Genomic DNA, 19,181 nt, shown 5'->3' on the forward strand with positions numbered 1-19,181 from the left:
TGTTCAAGCATATCTGAATGAGCAGTAGCAACTGTGAACAGTTGTTAATGTGCAAGGTTTGTGTTTTTAATATTCAACTGAATTTGTAGAATGAAAAGTAGGTATGTTACAAAAAATGGATGATGAAGATGATGACAATGACAGACATCTTTCAGCAATAGAGCTATCAGGATACCTATTGAAGTGGAACCTCTATGTGCAGAATAATGCTGTGTTGAATTCCGAATGATGCATTGGGTCTGTACATGCAGCACTAAACAGATGGCTAGTGCTGTCAATGCATTCTCAATGGAACTACTCCAGAGTAAGTAATAGGATAAGCAATCCTTATTGTCTAAGACTTTCTCTAAAAACTAAACTGATTAAACTAAATGAAATGCCATTTTTCTTATTAAGTCTCATTTACTGTATACACATGATGTTTCACGAAGCATTTTCAAAGAACAGGCCATGTGCTAAATTATTGGCATCAGTTGGTAAAAACCATAGAAGTAAAGAACCTTACCAGTCTCAGAAGTAGTTTAACAGACTTGCTCAGAGGGAAAACACACACTATTCATTAACATTTTAACACTAAATGGAAAACAGCAATATCTTTAGTTATCATAAACTTTCCTGGAGCAGAGCACTGTGGGTTGGCCAATCATTTTGATTAGCAAGAGAAGCAAAGTATGTCCCTTGGGAAAGTGGAATACTCTGAAGGAAATTACTATAGTGAACTATTCTGGCTATTCAACTAGATAAAAAAAGGATGGCATGTTAACTACTAAACAATATGTCTTTTTGAAGTAGGACTATATTCCTCAACTCATACTTTACTAGAGCATGGAACCTGATTTTTATTAAACTTTTTTCAATATCAAACTTTATACTCTTTAAATTCCAGCTTTCAAGTTTGTTTTACATTTCACTTTAAACTTTGACTTCCTGCCTTTTCTTCCATGCTGTTCTGAATCCCATCCCATCTACATACCACATTCTACTAGACATTCCACCTAAAACATACTCTTTTATTTCAAATGTTGTCATTTTTCTTCCTCTACTCATGTTTCAAATCCTGCTTGTGATTTCATCTGATTAGGATGTTTTTTCACATATTCCCAAAAGGGCTTCCATTCTTCCACAAATAGTCAATCCCTACCCCAAGCCCTACACCACTCCAGTAACATTTGTTGAGAGGAACTGCATCAGCTGTGAGCATAGAGGTTCCTTCACCAATCAGGATCAGTGGTCCCAAAAACAGAAGAGCATCCAAATCTCCTATTAGACCCTGATTAATGCTATCGCTTTGGATTCCAACCAATGAGAATGACGGGGGAAACCTTCCAAATAGAACAGAAATGTTCTTGCCATATGATATTTAGGGTTAAGCTTTCATGGCTTACCATGCAAGACAAAAATAAATAAATAATATATGAAAAATTAACCAAGTTCAAACGACCTATGCACTACTTTTACTACATATTGAAAACCTTTAAGTACAGTTATCTGTGCACATATAAAATCCACAATACTGTCATCAGAACAGTAAGATTCCAAACCACAGTAAAATTCCAACCAATTGGGATGTTTTTGGAGGAAGGGGAATGTCTAGAGTCAGAAAATAGAACAACTTGTGGAAAAGTGTTTCAAATACAGTCACACTTCATGTTGCATCTGCTTCAAGTTACGACTTTTCAAGTTGTGTCATGCGGCAACCCGGAAATACCGGTATGGTTACTTCCGGGTTTCACCGCTCGCGCATGCGCAGAAGCACTAAATCATGCAGAAAAGCACTTCTGGGTGTGAATGCTTTGAGTTGCGGACGTGCCTCCGGGACAGATTACGTCCGCAACTCGAGGTTCCACTGCATCTCAAAAAATGATTCACAAACAAGCCTTATTATACTCTTCCTATCAGTATAATTGTGAAGACACGGTATGCACGAATAATTTAAAATTTGTTCATAAAGATATTTTTCCTTATTTACCCTAGAAAATCTTCATCATATCTCACTATAGCCTTCTTTGCTCCAACTTAAAAAAGGGTGTTTTTTTGGTAAAATCATTTCACACTTCACAATTCACACTTTCTGAAAACCAAATACAATGCTTCAATACAATTTACAATGCAAATACAATGTTTCAAGCCAGTGAATCTGCTGGATCAAAATCTCTGGGTACTTTAAAATGCAGAAAACACCTGGAGGACTCAACCTGAAGTTGTGCCTCTTTGAAGCTCTGATAGGAGGAAATATGGGGAATTACTACATGGTTGTCTCACCTTGGGGACACATAGGCTTCATCTGAAGGATAACACAAACCATGGGTAAAAGCCTGCATGGGTCTTGGGCTTGCATACTCCATTCTGCTGCCATAAATGTAACAGGTTCAAAAGATTTTGCTTTGATTTTAGATTAAGTGCAGCTTGTCATGCGATCCAAACCTGACAAATGTTGGCTTATCTTAAGTATGATTCGTTTAAAGCATGCCAGCTTCAAGCCATGGGTCATGAAATGGGCTTGTTTCAACAAACGATAGTTAAGATCAACCACAGTTTAGAGTCCAAAAACAAAAACGAACAATGGTTAATAAAATCAATCATAGCAAAAGCTTCAAATTCTTCCCTGTGACCATTCCAGAAGAATAAAGGTGAGGAGAAAGCATTTGATGTCAAGGCTTGCACAGGCTCATTCTTGTGACAATAAACCATGTTTGATACTGATATATGAGCAGAGTGATATAGTTGCATTTACTGGGAACAGAAATAGTGCCATTTAGATCAGCAGTAGAAGTGAATCAAGCACCAGCTAACTCCAGCTTTTTAAAAAATATTTAATCCACAGAAGAACTTGCCAGCTGGGTTTGCTAGTAGAACAACACAATATTCCTTTTCTCTCTTCATTGGATCTACCACCCAAATTAATATTTGAAAGTGACACACTTCAGAAACAGGAAAACATATTTTCAAATAATCAAATAATCAGTACTCCATTAGGGATGCTTTTTCTGCAATTGTAACATTTTATAATAGAATGATTATTTTAAATGATTTAAGAGAGATGGAATCTTAATTACTTTGAACTCACTTTTGTGCTCCCTGAGACAACAGCTTTGTCCACACTCACTGGTAGATGCTCTTCAGTCTGGCAAATTCCAAGTGACCATTCCGCACAGCGGTGATGAGCCCAGCAGTAACCTAACATATGATGAGCAGCAAATGAATGGATTAGTTTTATAGCTTTTTGCTGCAGAACAGCAAAAGGGAAAATGTATAGATAGCATCTGCTAAACAATCCAGGAATCAGCGTGTTTTTACATGAGTAGAATGTGCCCTTTTATTTAAAATGCATCTCTGGGTTACTTGTGGAGCATAGGAATTTGTTTGTTTGTTTGTTTGTTTTCAAAATATAGTCCGGCCCCCCACAAGGTCTGAGGGACAGTGGACCAGCCCCCTGCTGAAAAAGTTTGCTGACCCCTATGCTAAACCGACATAATGACTGGAGAAGAAAATTATCATTTTTAATTTGTTAAGAACTCCAGGTCTTTCAAATAACTTTAAGTTTGATCCACAACCACTTATAGCAAAGTAGGGAAATAAGTATTCTGTCTCTCTCTAAGGACATAATTTTATCCTTAGACTGAAAGAATGTTCTTTTATTTTTTTTTAAAGAACATTAAAACTTAAAGATAGACATTGATTCCTGCATTGCAGGGGGTTGGACTAGATGACCCTGGGGTCCCCTTCCAACTCTACAATCCAATGATTCTATGAAATATACACCCACTGAAATAATTTAGTATTTGTTCAGCTAATTCACTCTTTATGTTGTGATAGAATGGGAATTACATTTACCAGTAAATCTGAAAGATTGTATTTCTACAGTGGTAGTAATAACATTTTCCCTATATTTTCTCCTTTTAAAAGGAGCGGGAAGGAGATATTTTCAAAGAAACAACTTCATTCAATTTGAATGATAAGTAAAATATAGAATATATTGAATGGAGCTATATTCTAGTAGTACACTACCTGTTGGCTCAAATAAGGCTTGGACATCAATGTCATCTGGTAAGCCAACCATTTTGAGTTCATCCCAGAATTTGACTACCTGATCATCAGGAGTAGTTTGAGTGCTTATACTTCTACAAGATGTTATGCTCTGATGAGACTTCTCTCTGTGTGGAATACAAGATTTGGTTAAATGATTGCAATTAACATAACATGGGTTTACATACCAGATACAAATTACATTTAAACTATATGGAAAAATAAAGAAATACATATTGGCAGGTTTTCAGGTATCTGACACAAGTGTATCAACCTACGAAATGAGTATACTCTAGATTAACTTGCTTCTTTATTGTGCATTGGGCTCACATTGCTAACTCACAGCTCATAGTAAATCCTGCTTCAATATTTTACTGGATCAGTTTATACTTTTATTGTATCTTGAGCAAATAGTCTCTACTATCTAATGAAATATTATGTTATTCGGAATCTAAAGCGCAATTAAAAGACACTGTTACTGGGGTGGCATGAGTTGGGAGAAGAAGTTATACAAGACTTTAGATATCTACTGCCGGAGTAAACAGTGCTGGGTAGGATGAACCAGTGGTCTGAACTCAGCATACCAGCTTCATATATGTTAAATGTGCATTTGTGTTTCACTGATGTCAAACTGAAAATGATTAATGTGTGGACAACTAAGTAATTTATTTCTATAGAAGAACGAGCATTCAGACTGGCAGAGCTAAAGCTGATACCCACAGGTGAAAGTAAAAGAAAGCATAGCCATGCAAATAAAAATAAGTTAATACACTTGTAAGTTTTGACCATCCAAATTCTCATTAAAATGGTCCACCTTAAGTCCCTTTAAAAGGCTGCTTCATTTTGTTATTGTTTCATTTCCCACTTTACTGCTTCATTCTATTGGCAGCAGTCCAGGGTTAGCCACCAATCAGAGAACTCCAACACAACAATCGCTTTAGTACCTAAACTTGGATAGCAGCCAGCATGGCACTTGGGTATGATTACATCACCATCCTCAGGGGACAGAGCTGGCTAGTTGTTCCAAGCTAAATTAATTTTGAACTTTCCCATAGGCTACAAAAGCAACTACTAATCAGCCAGACCACAGAATCCAAAGAGCAGCAAAGCAGCCCCTTAAGTTGCAGCTTGCTGTGGATAAAAGTGAAATAAATTGGAACTCCTAACTATATTTTTAAAAATCTGCAGTACTACATGCTGATGAAAAACTGCATTCCATCAGTATATAGTACTGAAGACTCATAGCTCAGTGACAGATCATCTGCTTTGAATACAGAAGGACCCTAGACTGATTTCCGATATCTCCAGTAGAGCTGGACCAGCATATCTCTGGTCTGAAATGCTGAGGAATTGCTGGTCTGACCCACCATGATGATGATTATTAGCTATAACATTTGTGAGTTGCTTTATACGAAAGGAATCAAAGCAACCTAACAAGATAAAATAACATTTTAAACCAGAATATTTAAAGCAACATAAAATACAAAATACCTAAAATGCCCAACCAGGAAAATAATAATGACAAATCCTATCCATCCTAAAAAGATGGGCACCACCACAGAGGGCAACTTAGCTACCAAAGGCCTCAGTGAATAAAAAGGTCTAAAAATTGATGATGAGGGCATCAGGCAAGTTTCCTCCCCCCCCCTCACAAACCAAAGACAGATCCCTAGTGCTATGAACTACAGCACTAGCAGTGTTGGCAGAGAGCAGGTGGAAAAGACGGGGGGGGGGCTACCAATTCAAGGTACTGGTACGAGTATGCAAAGTTCTAAATGGCTTGAGGCCCAAGTACCGTACTTCCTGCATCTGCAGACCCTTATTTTAAGATCTGAAGGGGAGGCCCTGCTCATGATCAAGTTACTAATATTTGCCCATTGGGTTGTGGCATGAAGCAGAGCCACCTATATACGAAGTTTCCACTCTGGAGAAATTTGGTTGTCCCCCATCTCAGATTGCTTCAAAACATCAATCAAAGACATATCTGTTCACTTGAGTTTTGGCACGAAGTGAGGACGTTATCTGCTTAGGTCCTATTGCCATCAACTGCATTACATTTTCATGTCTGTATTTTGATATATATATTAGTTAGTATTTTAATTGTGATTGTAATGTGATTGTACTTTTTGAAACCCTGTTAGCTGCCCTGTGCATCCTCGGGAGGAGGGGCAGGACAGAAATTTAATACTGACCAAGGAAATGAACCTGGATTCCTTCATCAAAATCTAACACCATAGGCCCAGGTTGGCTAATCTGTGGACCCCATCATCGCTGACCATGATCCATGCTAGCTGGAGCCAATGGGAGTTAGAGTATAGTAACATCTGGAGTTACATGGTAGCCTGACCTGGGTTAGCCACTGTTTCACACTGGCTTTTGTCACCTTAGTATCTAACTGACCTTATTTAAATAGAATTGTCCATGTATTTTGCTGCTACTGCTTCCTGAAACACTTTCTGTTGACAAAGGCCCCTTATAGTTTATGTCATAAATATGTTTTGTTTTTTTTCATTTTCAGCACCTACTTAGGCTAGGGTTGCCAGGACACCCCAAAAGTTGTTGGTTTGTTTTAATAGAAAAAGTTTTTGAGCAGCCCTAACTTTAGGCAAAGTGCAAAAAAATACGGACGTATGGCAACCCTAACTGCATGTTGTCTTACTGCACATTTACTTACAAGTCAGATGACTAGAACATGAACTGAAATAGTATATATTTTGGTAAGCATAAAAAAACTTACTTCTTTTGTCCTCTTGATTTGCGTAGGACTGAATTCTGCCTTGGAGTACTCTCACAAATGCCGTCATTGCTGTCACCAGTTTCACTCTTATTTAAAGACTGGTTGCTCCATGGAGCGATAAACCCTGGTGTTGGACTAAACTGCTTAAGTTCTCCTTGTCCCAATGAGCTTCGTTCCCCACAATAACAAAAGGCGCAGAGCTGTTCACTGCTAGAGAGTCAGAAAGCAAAAACAAAGATGTCAAAAGCTGTTTTGAAATTAAGGACAAAAAGTCCTGGTAAACTGGAAAGCTTTTACCTGGCACCTAAAAATACATAAGGATGGTGCCAGGCTAGTCTCCCTCAGTAAAGCATTTCACAAGTGGGGAGTCACCACTGAAAAGTCCCATTCTCATGTTGCTACTCTTATTGATTTCAATAAAACTTATTCCCTAGTAATTTTGTAAAAGAACATAGCATTAGCCTTTAAGTACCATAAACACCTTAAGAACGTCTTCCAGTCTAGTGTGAAGAGGCAAAGGAAGAATTTAATTGATTGATGCATTTAGTAAGTTCTTCCATAGCCCAGTTTTCACCTTCAGAAGTTATGCAATCCTTAGGCTTTCAGAACAGAGTAATATTTTATAAAGTGCCATTGAGCAATAGTTAACATGTCATCTGTTCATCATTTTGCATTTTACTGAAATAAGAATGATGGGGCTATTAGTACTACATTTTAGTAGTCTTTAAAGCTTTAGACAGTGATAAATAGATATTAAAAATTACCGTATTTTTCGCTCTATAACACGCACCAGACCATAACACGCACGTAGTTTTTAGAGGAGGAAAACAAGAAAAAAAATATTCTAAATGAAACAGTGGGTGTATGATTTTTGTGGTTCATGCTGTGGCCACAGACATGTGATCTGACAGTGAGTTTGGAGTAGCCCAATGCAAAAATCCTGAGGATCCATGTGGATCCATGCTTTGTAACCACGTTTTTGCACCATTGCAGCCCCAGGCAACAGTGGGTGCGTGATTTTTTTGGTACAGACTGTAGCCATGGACATGTAATGTGATCTGATGGTGAATTTGGGGTGACCCAATGCAAAAATCCTGAGGATCCATGTGGATCCGTGCTTTGTCACCACGTTTTAAATGGGGAGGGAAGGAAAGCAAAAGCCCCCCCCCAAGCCAGACAGGATATACGAAGTATGATTTCTTTTTTATTTACGGTATTTCTTTTTTGGCCACCTCTGTCACTGCAACCTTTGCTCTGTGCTTGCACACTTTTGGGCAATAGGGCATGTAACACACTTTTTTTCATCTGCCAAGATGTAGAAAATCAATTTTAATGTCCCTATATAAAATGCCTAGTGAAGCAGAAGGGTATTACATCAGCCACTGTATTAAGGCTAAACGTTTGAAGAACAGCTCTCTATGGGGGGGGGGGAGGGGGAGACTAAATTCCATTTTCAATCAATTGTTATTGTGGCAGCAATTATCAGTGTATAGCGCACAATGAGGAAAAGAACTTTAAAAAATATATAAAAAAACATTCTCACGTTATACTTCTTCAAAGAAGAGTATTAGGCTTTTAATGAAGGGGAGAGGAGAGATGCTGTAATCCTCCTGGCTCAGGAGATTCTGATTTACCAGCCGCGTGTAGAAAGTATAGATTAAGATATTTGATATACAGCATATAAATCCAGAGATTTCCATGTCTCACTCTGCAATCCAGCCTGCTGTTACTTACCAGCAGGGAAGCAGGGTTTCTCTTCCAAACAAGCATACTGTCTCCCTCCAGCAGTACATTGCTTGGAGAAGCTGTAATTTGGAGGGGGCCTGGGGGCAGGGCTCTCTGCTTTTGGAAAAGAAATGAGAAACCTACCATTGTAAAGCAAAAGTCCCCCCCCCCACACACAAGCCAGCCCTCTCTCTCTCTCTCTCTCCCACCTGCATGCTTTTGCTTTTCGGCTGCCTGCGAGTCCCTAGAGCACCGAGAGGAGGAAGTGGTGGGCTGGAGCCTGCATGCAGTGTGACTAGGAAAGAATTAGAAGGAAGGACTGGATCCTTTCCTTAACTCTCTGCTTGCCAGGAGGGCAGGGGATTCCCTGCTCTTTGTTGAGTTTGAGCAAAGCAACAGAAGCGGGTGGGCAGTAAGACCCTGAGGCAGACTGCAGGAAAGCTTCCGCCTTCCCTCTTCCCTCCGCCCGCCCGCCCGATCTTATTTTTGCTTGATTTTTGCCTATTTTGCCCCTGCGCTCCGGCAAGTCAGCTCCAGGGACCACACATTCGCTCAATAACACGCACAGACATTTCACCTTACTTTTTAGGAGAAAAAATCTGCGTGTTATAGAGCGAAATTTACGGTAAATCCTACCTTAACTGAAAGTAACAACTCCAGTAAATACACTACTGCTGGATAAACTTTAGTAATTTGTGAAACAAACTTTGGAAGTCTATTATTCTGATTGTCTTATATAGTTCCTTTAATGTTCTTTCAATTGGCTTTCCAATGGCTTTCAATTGGCTGCAGGAGCTTCCTGCATTCAGTTGGAAGCCACAGAAGTTCGGCTTCTAAAAAACGTTTGCAAAATGGAACACTCACTTCCGGGTTTGCGGCGTTTGGGAGCCAAAATGTACAAGTACCAAGGTGTACGAGTACCAAGGTATGACTGTATTCAAATAAGATAAAAACCAACATTAGTAGCCTCAGGAAATGGAGCTTGATCAAAAGGCACCACAGTACAGTAATTTGCTGTTATTGTTGTTGTTGTTGTTGTTGTTGTTGTTGTTGTTATTAAAATTTGTATATTGCCTTTCATCCATAGATCTCATGGTGGTTCACAACATAAAATTAGATTATTAAAACCACAAAATACATAATAATAAGAAGAAGAAGAAGAAACATCTTTGCTCCTCTTAATACAGTGCTGAAAACCCACTGAATAATCAATATCTGCCTACTTGCACCACTCTATCACATAACGTAACTCAAATTCTCAAATTTCCTATTCTCATGTGGCCACACAGGGAGATAAAGGGACAAATGTCCACACTTGAAAAATGTCCAATTAATCTTCGTCCAAGTGCAGTTATTGTATTTAAATGCATCAAACACCCTCAAGATATTTACATTTCCTACACTGTGGAGCACTGCCATCAGGTTAACTGCTATGGCAATTTTCCAAATGACTGATGGATAGCTGACTTTCTATTGAGAGTCAAGATGTGTATGTACTTTTCGGGACAACTAACTCCATTACTGGTATAGTTGCGACCGAAGTGTAATCAGATAAATGGCAAATAGAGTGTGCGTGTTTTAATACTCAGAATTAATTTATATGTTTGTAATGAAGCAGGTTTAGGCTGCTAGCAGAGTAGACAATTCTGGGCTAGATGGAAAGAAAACTGGCTCTGATATAAGGCAGCTTCCAACATTCTTAAAATAAAGGATTTGTATTTTGTTTTATTAAATCCACACACAAATTTCCAGGAGTATTTTAATCTGCTGCATCAATATCTTACAACACTGATAACACCCACTTAAGTTGGTTGATACATGACAACATTTTGCAAACATGCGTTTCCACTCCTGCTCCCCCTACATACTATCTCAAATACAGCAGTTGCCAGCACAGCCTAATGGTACAAAATAGAATGATGCTGCAAAGAGTGTAGTCCCAGACTCTCTCAAGGCAAAATGTAGTATAAACACCGACGACTAGGAAAGACTGGCCTGTGAGCACTCCAGCTTTGGCCTTTACCAAAGTTGTCATGGACTTTGAAGATTGCTCAAACTCAGGATGAAAGGGAGAAATGTGCTAAGAGGAAGGCACATTTGACAAACCATCACTGTGATCAACTCCCTTAAACCTATATCTCCACTGTGGAAGGATGTGTGGATCCAGAATTGGCCTCCACAGTCACTTACGGACTCACTGTTAAGACTGTGTTCATGGAAGAAAATTTTACTTGGCTACGCGAGATCGCCAAAGAAGAAGTCCCAGAATTTTCTGTGTTGTTTGTTCAGATCCCAGCCCTTCCCCCACCACTGACTCAGCATCTGCCTGTTTCTCTTTCTAACCTGGTTTTTGCTTCAACACCAACAGAGGCAATGGAGCTTGCAGATTCCACAGACACTGAGCGCTGAAGAACTGGCGTTAGCTTCTTATCACCATGCACTTCAGTTTGGGCATCCTCCTCTGCAGATTGTTCCTTGATTTCTGATTGACAAAAGAGAGTAACTTGATTAAAGATCATACTTTTAAGTGTTAAGAGAATCTGGCACAGCATTGTCCTATGCACATAATCTGTTTTTCTGTTTGTATTCAAAAACATTGCAGTTAAGACATCCAGGTGGAAACATATGCTACCCTCCGTATTTATTGATACAGTCATACCTTGTGTTATGTTTGCTTCACGTTGTGGCTTTTCAGGTTACGAACGCGGCAAACCTGGAAGTAAACACGTCCGGGTTCGCTGTGCGCACACACACAGAAGCGCACACACAGTAGCAGCACTCTCCTTACGGACTTTCTGGGTGCAAATGGCACCCTGAAACTGTTCGCGTTCGTAAGTGGAGGTACCACTGTACTTTAATTCTGACTATGCCTATAACAATATGTTTAATCTTTTAAATCATTTATAATGACAGTTTTAAAAACAGAAATGTCACCATTTAGTTATGACTAATACTGACTAGGGCAACAAAATTAATAAACTAGGCACATAGAGATATTGTTTCAAAAGCATAAAAAACTACTTCGAAATAATTTTGCCTGCAACTTTAATTTAAATGTTACAAAAGAAAGCTAAATTCAGATTTAACATTTCTATGTCCACAAGTTCTTCTAAAGTTAGTTTTGGTACTGAAACACAAATAGTGATAAAGCAACTTTTAATTTAATTATCCTTATTTCATCAATATCCCAAATTTGCTGCTGAACTTTTACAGGTTGAAGGGCTTCATGTTAAAGTTTCACACCACAATTTTTGTGATGTTTTAAATTTTACATATCAAATTATTTGAACTGTAGTGATAAGTGCATAGGGACTATTATAGTTCCATCTTTCATTAAATCATCTTTTCCCCCCGCTATTGGGTATATGCAAATGAAGTGAGGAAATAATTAACAGACTGAATAACATGCAATAGACCTCAGCATTCAGGTCTTTTCCTCCATAGGATTTCTGCTGTCTGCAACAACAGCAAGCCTAGGCACACTGCAGGACCAAGTCTAATTAGTGAAAAGCAAAATCAAATTGGAATACAGTACACAGATAAACTACAGATTGCTATAAAGTACTGCAGCTAATAACATGGTATAATTTAAAATTCAACATACACATGTTATAAAGCATAGGATATAATATGACATTTCAGTGGAGGGGGAAGGAAACCAACTGCCATATTACTGATAACAACTGCAGTAAAGCATAGAGGAAAACGGTTAGTTTAAACTGATCCAAAAACATGTTTCAAACTGTTGAAAGGTATAACATTACTAGGTATATGTAACCTTTGCCGTTAAACTATTTATTTGATGGCAGTTAATTAAAATAAATTTATGTCCTGTGTGATTACAATAGCACCTTTCTAGAAAAGGTTTCAGATTAGGTCTTCTACAACCAAATAAATAAACCAGAGGAGCATGTTAACACAAATAAAGTGTAATATATTTACTAGTCCTCAAGTAAGCAAAGGAAATAGGCAAATCCTATAGTAAGAAAACATCTTCCTATGATGCAATCTAAATAATTCTGGTCCAGTGGCAAGGCTTTGTTGAATGACCTGAATGTTATGTGTCTTAGGAGGATGAAAGCAGTCTGAGACTCATGAGCAATCAATTCAAAGTCATCCCAGAAATGAGGCTGAAGAGCTCCACTTAAGACATAAATACAATACTAGAAACTACAGTCAGGCAGCATACAATATGGTTGAAGGACAACCACAGGAAACTCAATGAAATTTCATTGAGATATTCCATGGAAAAAATTGACAACCCCTTGAATGGCTCAATGATCACACAAGATGTCCATCTGTTACAGCGACTGACTTGATGTTCAAGTCTTTAGTTTAGTTTTTATAAGATTGATTTTTTATCTGATTAGCGTGAAGGCTACGATATACAAAGCAATGGAAATTAGCCAATGGTGGGTGACAGCTGATGGAAGGCAAATCACCACCATTCTGAAGATTTCACTATAGTTGTATTGAACACATCCAGTCAACAATATTTCCTACCTCATAAACCTATTGAGAGGAAGCAAATCTTTGCTCTCTTTTTCTCCACTCTGCATCTGCCTAAACCTTAACTTTCTGCAACCAGCTAAAACTGCTCCAGAGGACCTACCCTCCTCAAGAGCAGATATAGAAGGGTCTTCATGGCAATGTAGGAAGCAGGGATCACTAAAAATTACCTCCCTCCCCATTCTACCAGTGAATTCCCTCTGTCAGCTGACGTCACCACTGGAATACTACTCAATATCAGAAAAAAACAGGTTTATTTTATAGTTGAGTATGAGACTAATAAGAATACAACTGGTTAAGACAATACTCTATTGGCCATTGTCATATACTTATCAGATATATGGTTTTACCTCTTTCAACTAATTTTATATTATCTGTATTCAGGCACTGAAACAGGGTATTTATATGCTGTGGGGGGATGATTAAATGATTTTGGTTGACAAAATAGACCATTCATTGTAGTGAAGAATACAGATGGATGCTGTAAATGGAATTACTTTAATCTTGATGGATTTATCATAAGGTGCTTTCCTGTAACATTCAAAGGCAACACTAATCTGATGCATAAGATGTTCTCAGTTTACAGATCTTGTTAGTTATAACAGAGTCTCAAAAAGTATAGAGGAGACCAACAGGAAGGATTAATGACCATAAAGAAGAGTTAAGTGGTTTATGAGGATTTGAAGAGAAAGGCAAGGATTAAAGGATTAAATTATAAAATTCAATTTCTATTGAATTTGCAACAGCCAATTCTTCAAATAGAATTTTGTTGAAAATATCCACAGATAAACTTTAAAAGTAAAAACTACTTTACTTTTTCTTGCCTCTGTTTCATAAACAGCTTCAAATAGCTAGCATAAGCATTTTAATGTAGTCTCAAGAGAACCAAACCTTTAAATAACTTCAAAAGCTTTTAATTGGAAGGATCTTTATGAGCAATCAGTTTTAACTACTGTGTTACACCAGACTGATATTTCCTAGGGAAAAAAATCTAACTATATCTTGAAAACTTTCAGCCTACTTCTGAAGATTGTTACTGAGCTACTCTTATACATGCTGCCTGATGAGGAACAGGATCTTTCTGCAGCAGTGCCTGGAACTTGAAGTCATTGCCTTGGGAGGTTCCACAAGCCTCCTCACTTAGAAAAGCAAGTCAATCAGACATCTATAAAGAAACATGGAAGCAACATTCTAAGACTTATTAGGCAGACATGGAGGAGCTGCTGTTGCTAAGGTCATCATCATTTAGAAGCAAAGAGACAGTGGCCTTGGCTTTTGCCTATAATGAAGTATCTTCCTATATTCTGTTCTGCACAAGCACACTGTCCAATGTAGGATTGCACTGAAGGACTATTATTTTTTTTTTAAATCAGTACCCAGGATGCTGGAGGTGGAGGAGACTGAAAATTGAATTACATCTGTAGTCAGGTACAAATGTAGTCTTAATAACCTGTCCTTTCTTTGATTTTCTAATTTTCCACTTTGGTTTTAAGCCATTTAAAAATATTCCATGTCTGTTTTCTTCAATCTTTTGTGCTCTTTTTCCAGAGATAAGTGTATTGAATATACTTTTACTATTACTTTCAGCAACTGCTAGCGCACTGAATTTAACCCTTCAATAAATTCATGCTTCTCAAACGACACTTTTCTTTAAAAAACCTTTTTTTTAAAAAAAGATACATTTTCTACTTGCATTTTCTATATCTGTTTTCCCTTACATATGGATATATGCTAGGAAAACAGCCCATATTCCCAAAATTTATGAAAGCATTGCTACTACATGTGCCTTTACCAGTTTCCACAGTGTTTTCTGTTTCTGCTGCCTCCAAACCATCCATGCTGTCTTCATCCTCCACTGCAGGTTTTCCTCTACTTCGAGGCCTGTGAAATATAAGCGATTGTTTATAATATAGAATAAAAAATAATACAAAACTACAAAGAAAATCACCTGAATGGTTAAATATTAAATTAGCAGATATTTATAAATGTTAAAAGCCAAATATCTATTTTTAATAGTACTGATAGATAGAATATGCTACTAGGAGAAAGGCTGTACCACTCAGTCCATCTGCTCATACCTGGTCATTGCATTTTCTATTACAATTGAAAGTTTCAGATCAAAAATACATAGGCTAGGTCCAAAGAACTACTTTAGGAATGCTGAAAGTTTTTGGTTCATAGAGTCAATATCCTTTCTCTCTCTCTTTGTTTAAACTGTAGTCACATCCCTTTTATCAAAGACTGTTTTTGAAAGTCTCCTTTGTTTCAAAAGTAGTTTGCCATCTGAGAGAGAAGGAAGCAGTTGCTCATGAAATATTACATCCAAAGCACACTTGTAAGCAACTAACTAGCAGTGCAGTTCTTCAGATAATATTATTTGGAAGATTACAAGAGAACTGCAAAATTTAAATCAATAAATAGATTACACAACTTTTGAATTGACTAAAAATGTGCTGAGATTAGTTGACCAGCAGTTTTTTGAAAAATATTTTAAATGCAATTAATAATATAGTATCATTTAAAAAAATGATTCCATTCCCCCTTCTCTCTCATATACAGGAGGATTGCCTGATGCAAAATTATGTCTGTTATAATACAACATACACATCAGATCACCTTTCCTCAGGCATATTAAAACTAAAAATTTATAGTCAATAAAAAAACTACTCAGCAAGTGGGCAGAGATAGTAATCTTAAAAGAACTCCTACCCACTAACTGGCCACAAAAGAATATTTCAGTGTAACATTCAATAATCCTATTTCTTCATAAAACAGTACCACACTCTTAAATATATATATATTTGGAAATAATTTTAATCAAACACCACACCACAAATAATGGGTTCTGACGAAGCATGCCATCATCTTTGAAAATGTAATCCAATATATCATCACAACAGAAGAATCTGATGAGATACTGGTTTTGCAGCATACAATAGGAAATTGGATTAACATTACATGAGAATTTAAAAACTGTGCAGCTAAATCGCCACACAAATTACCCAGATTTTTCAGATATAATCTAGGATGACAGAATTTTCAAAATTATGATAATCTGGCTGTCAAAAGAATCACACTAAACAAAAAACAGCAGAAGGGTGGTGCTAGCCACAGTGAAAAAGAAGTTTTAAAAGGAGTAGTAAAGTAGCTGTCGGAATTAAGAAAGGAGGGTGATGTGAGAGACAAGAAAAGGAGTTGGAAACATGTCAGTTTTATTTTATTGGGTCATATACTAACAGGAGCTGAAGTTTAAAATGCTGCCAGGTCAGGTTCACAACTTTTCAGATTTACAACACACTACACAGCTATGTAAAAGTACCGGTAATAAAAAGAATAAAACTGAACTCTATGAAATTTTTGTGATTGCCATAATTATGCTCAAGAGAATGTACACAATCAACCCATAGAAGTAGCACACTTAAGAAACTGAATCTAATTATACCATATTAGATATACACTGCAAGTTTCTTTTCTTTGCACATGTAAGCTTCTGTCCCCGCATTTGCATACATGATTGCTTTCTCTTCTTTTAGTATCAATATTATATTGTGTTTCTACTCAAATAAACTTTTGGGTTATATTTTATTTCTGAGGGTATAATTCTACATGGACAAAGACAAAAGAAAATTAATGTAAGCAGGTGAAAAATTATTTCATGCTCATCCCACTTGAAAAAGGAGTACACCCGAGAAATAGCAACATTTATGAAAGCCAGTTTTGCTCTTATTGTCTGGGAAGGGTAGTCAAGTGTGGTCTAATAGCTAAAATCTTCAAAAAGTAATGTAGAGGAGAGGTTACATATTGCTTCTAATCACAGCATCTGCATCTATGCATACTGGTTTTACTAGAGTATGGAGGCATAACAATTAAAATGGTACTTTTAAAGCACATCTAATACCAAATTTCTTCAAAATTTTCACCTCCTATAGAAAACCTTTAGGCAATTAGATTAAAATATTTTCCTTCTGTTTATTTCACAGGTTATGTAAACTTTTGTATTTACATCCTACAGTGCATATATTAGTATGCAAAGAACGGCACACACACACACATATACACACGCAGACCTTTTAAATGTGCCACACTGATGATTTCTCAACTGTGTCCCCCTCCCCCAAACACATTTCAAGCAATGCATTTAACATTAGCAAAATCACAGGTTTGAACTAATTGAATATAATTACTTCTTTTCAATAGAGAACATACCCACATCTGGTGTTTTCATGCAATTTTCTTCTTTTGCATTTACTGTACTACAAAAGACCTTCCAACTACTGCACAGGTTTAAAATAGCTCCATTGGGGGGAAATTACAAAATAGAAGTTGGAAGAATATATTTATACTTTAATTTAATTGGGTTTTAGTACAAAAAGCCATCTGAATAAATAGTATACGGTTGTACAATATAAAGCAATACAGGGTTTTTCCTTTTTGTTTTTTTTAGAAAGGGGGAGGCATTAAAAAGTTGCTCTGAAAGCTGGAATCAGAATTATGTTCAACATGTAGAAATATTGTTTATTTATTATAAGCGCACTTTGGCTGTTCTTCTGCTGTGCTCTCAGAAAAGTTTATAAATAAAAGCATAAAATATACCAAAATCAGGAAAACAAATAACAGGAGGCAGTTAAAACTAGTATAAAAAGGAGATGCAGAAGATTTCATGCTAAAAATCCGAATCTCTTAAGCTTTGACGGCCTGGGCAGATAAAAACAGTTTTTACCTGTCACTTAAGTGAGAAATAGGGTACTGTCAGGAAAGCCTCTCTGGACAGTTCTTAAGATGCTACTACACACAGCTCACCCTGTCTGTTTCTTGCTGAAGCAACATCAGAGCTCTACATTCTTATAGCCCTATTACCAGTCTAAGCCCCGCCCTATCTCACCCCAGGACAGACACAGAAGCTGGAGGGCTGCATTTGGCCTCCATGAATGAAGTTCCTCACTCTTCAAATTAGGCCAAGGATATGCTGGGGCAAATTGCTGTCATTTGTCATGGCGGCCATAAAATCCTCACAAAGCAGCCTTGGCAACATCCTCGGGGTCCTCAACACTAGTCCAGAGATAACCTCTGTCAGCTCCAGGCAGGAAGACTACTGAAGAGTGTGGTGAGTGGGAAATCAACAAGAGTCCCTAATCTGTCTTACTGTCCAACACCAAGTAGAAACATTCAAAATTGGCTCCCAGGCAGGAAGTCTGGAAAGGAGACTTTAGATTATTGCAGTGTTGTGCAGCGTTAAGAATTCAGGCAGACGCAACCAAGGCAAATAAGACACCCACCCAGCCATCCACCCAACTTTCAGCAATTCAGGCCAGGCGGCTCCTTCTGATTTGTGTAATATTATGAACCAAGCTTTCATTCAGCAACAGTACCACATGGACTGATGGCTTGTTAACATGGCAGCTATGGTCCCAAAGGATGGGGGAGAAACCAGAAAGAGGAACAACCACTAAATTTTTGACCAACACTCATTTAAATGACACATCCATACCCACCACCACATCTTCCCCAGCCTATAATGACCTCAATAGGGGTTATATAAAAAGCGAGCACCTTACAGAATTGTTCATTACAATGTTAAGGAACATACCACAAAAATCTCGTTGTTAAACTGGCCTTATAATATCGCTATTAATCAAATATAAACAATAGGCCAAATTCATCAAGAAAACTGAATTTAACAACTTGCATACATTATTAGAAACTAAGCACATGCTGCAATTCATTCTGTTCCTGCTAATCATGGAAATAGGCAATGAATTGTGTCTTGTCCCCAAACCTAGATAGCCTACACAAACCCTTCTCCATCATCTGTTATTTCACTAGGCATTGCACATGGTTTTAAGCTTATTGCCATTGCCATAAGGCATTGAAACTCAGAATGCTGAATTCTGCACCTAACACCAACTTCTGAGTTTGTGCTCCACCCAAACTCCAAATATTATGGGGAGGGGGATTGCTAATATGAATAAATTTACTTTTTGAATATACTTAACATTTTATGTTGCTCAGAGAATTAATGCCAATTCTTGTATTGCTATACATTTATATGTGACCATGACCAATTTAAGGCTGGCATATGTTGACATCTAAAGCCCTATATAACTTGAGACCTAGGTACCTGAGAAGACACCTCTGCTGATACCAACCTACTTGGACCTTGAGATTGTTGGATGATATGAAGATA

General features: G+C 37.5%; 1 protein-coding gene across 12 annotated transcripts in view; it reads right to left on the minus strand.

The window, feature by feature from the left end:
- The window catches only part of KMT2C (lysine methyltransferase 2C), a 145,659-nt gene that overhangs the window by 93,265 nt on the left and 33,213 nt on the right, over positions 1 to 19,181 (minus strand). For all 12 annotated transcript variants that reach the window (XM_080973918.1, XM_080973924.1, XM_080973916.1 and 9 more), the window contains exons 2-6: positions 14,790 to 14,878; positions 10,832 to 10,970; positions 6,764 to 6,973; positions 4,009 to 4,154; positions 3,068 to 3,177 (exon numbers count right to left, since the gene is read on the minus strand). In XM_080973918.1, the coding sequence (XP_080830044.1) occupies positions 3,068 to 3,177; positions 4,009 to 4,154; positions 6,764 to 6,973; positions 10,832 to 10,970; positions 14,790 to 14,878 (694 nt within the window). The remainder of the gene's footprint in view (positions 1 to 3,067; positions 3,178 to 4,008; positions 4,155 to 6,763; positions 6,974 to 10,831; positions 10,971 to 14,789; positions 14,879 to 19,181) is intronic.

The sequence above is a fragment of the Podarcis pityusensis genome (genome assembly GCF_964106645.2).
Source record: "Podarcis pityusensis genome assembly, chromosome: 12".
In the NCBI taxonomy this organism is placed as follows: Eukaryota; Metazoa; Chordata; class Lepidosauria; order Squamata; family Lacertidae; genus Podarcis; species Podarcis pityusensis.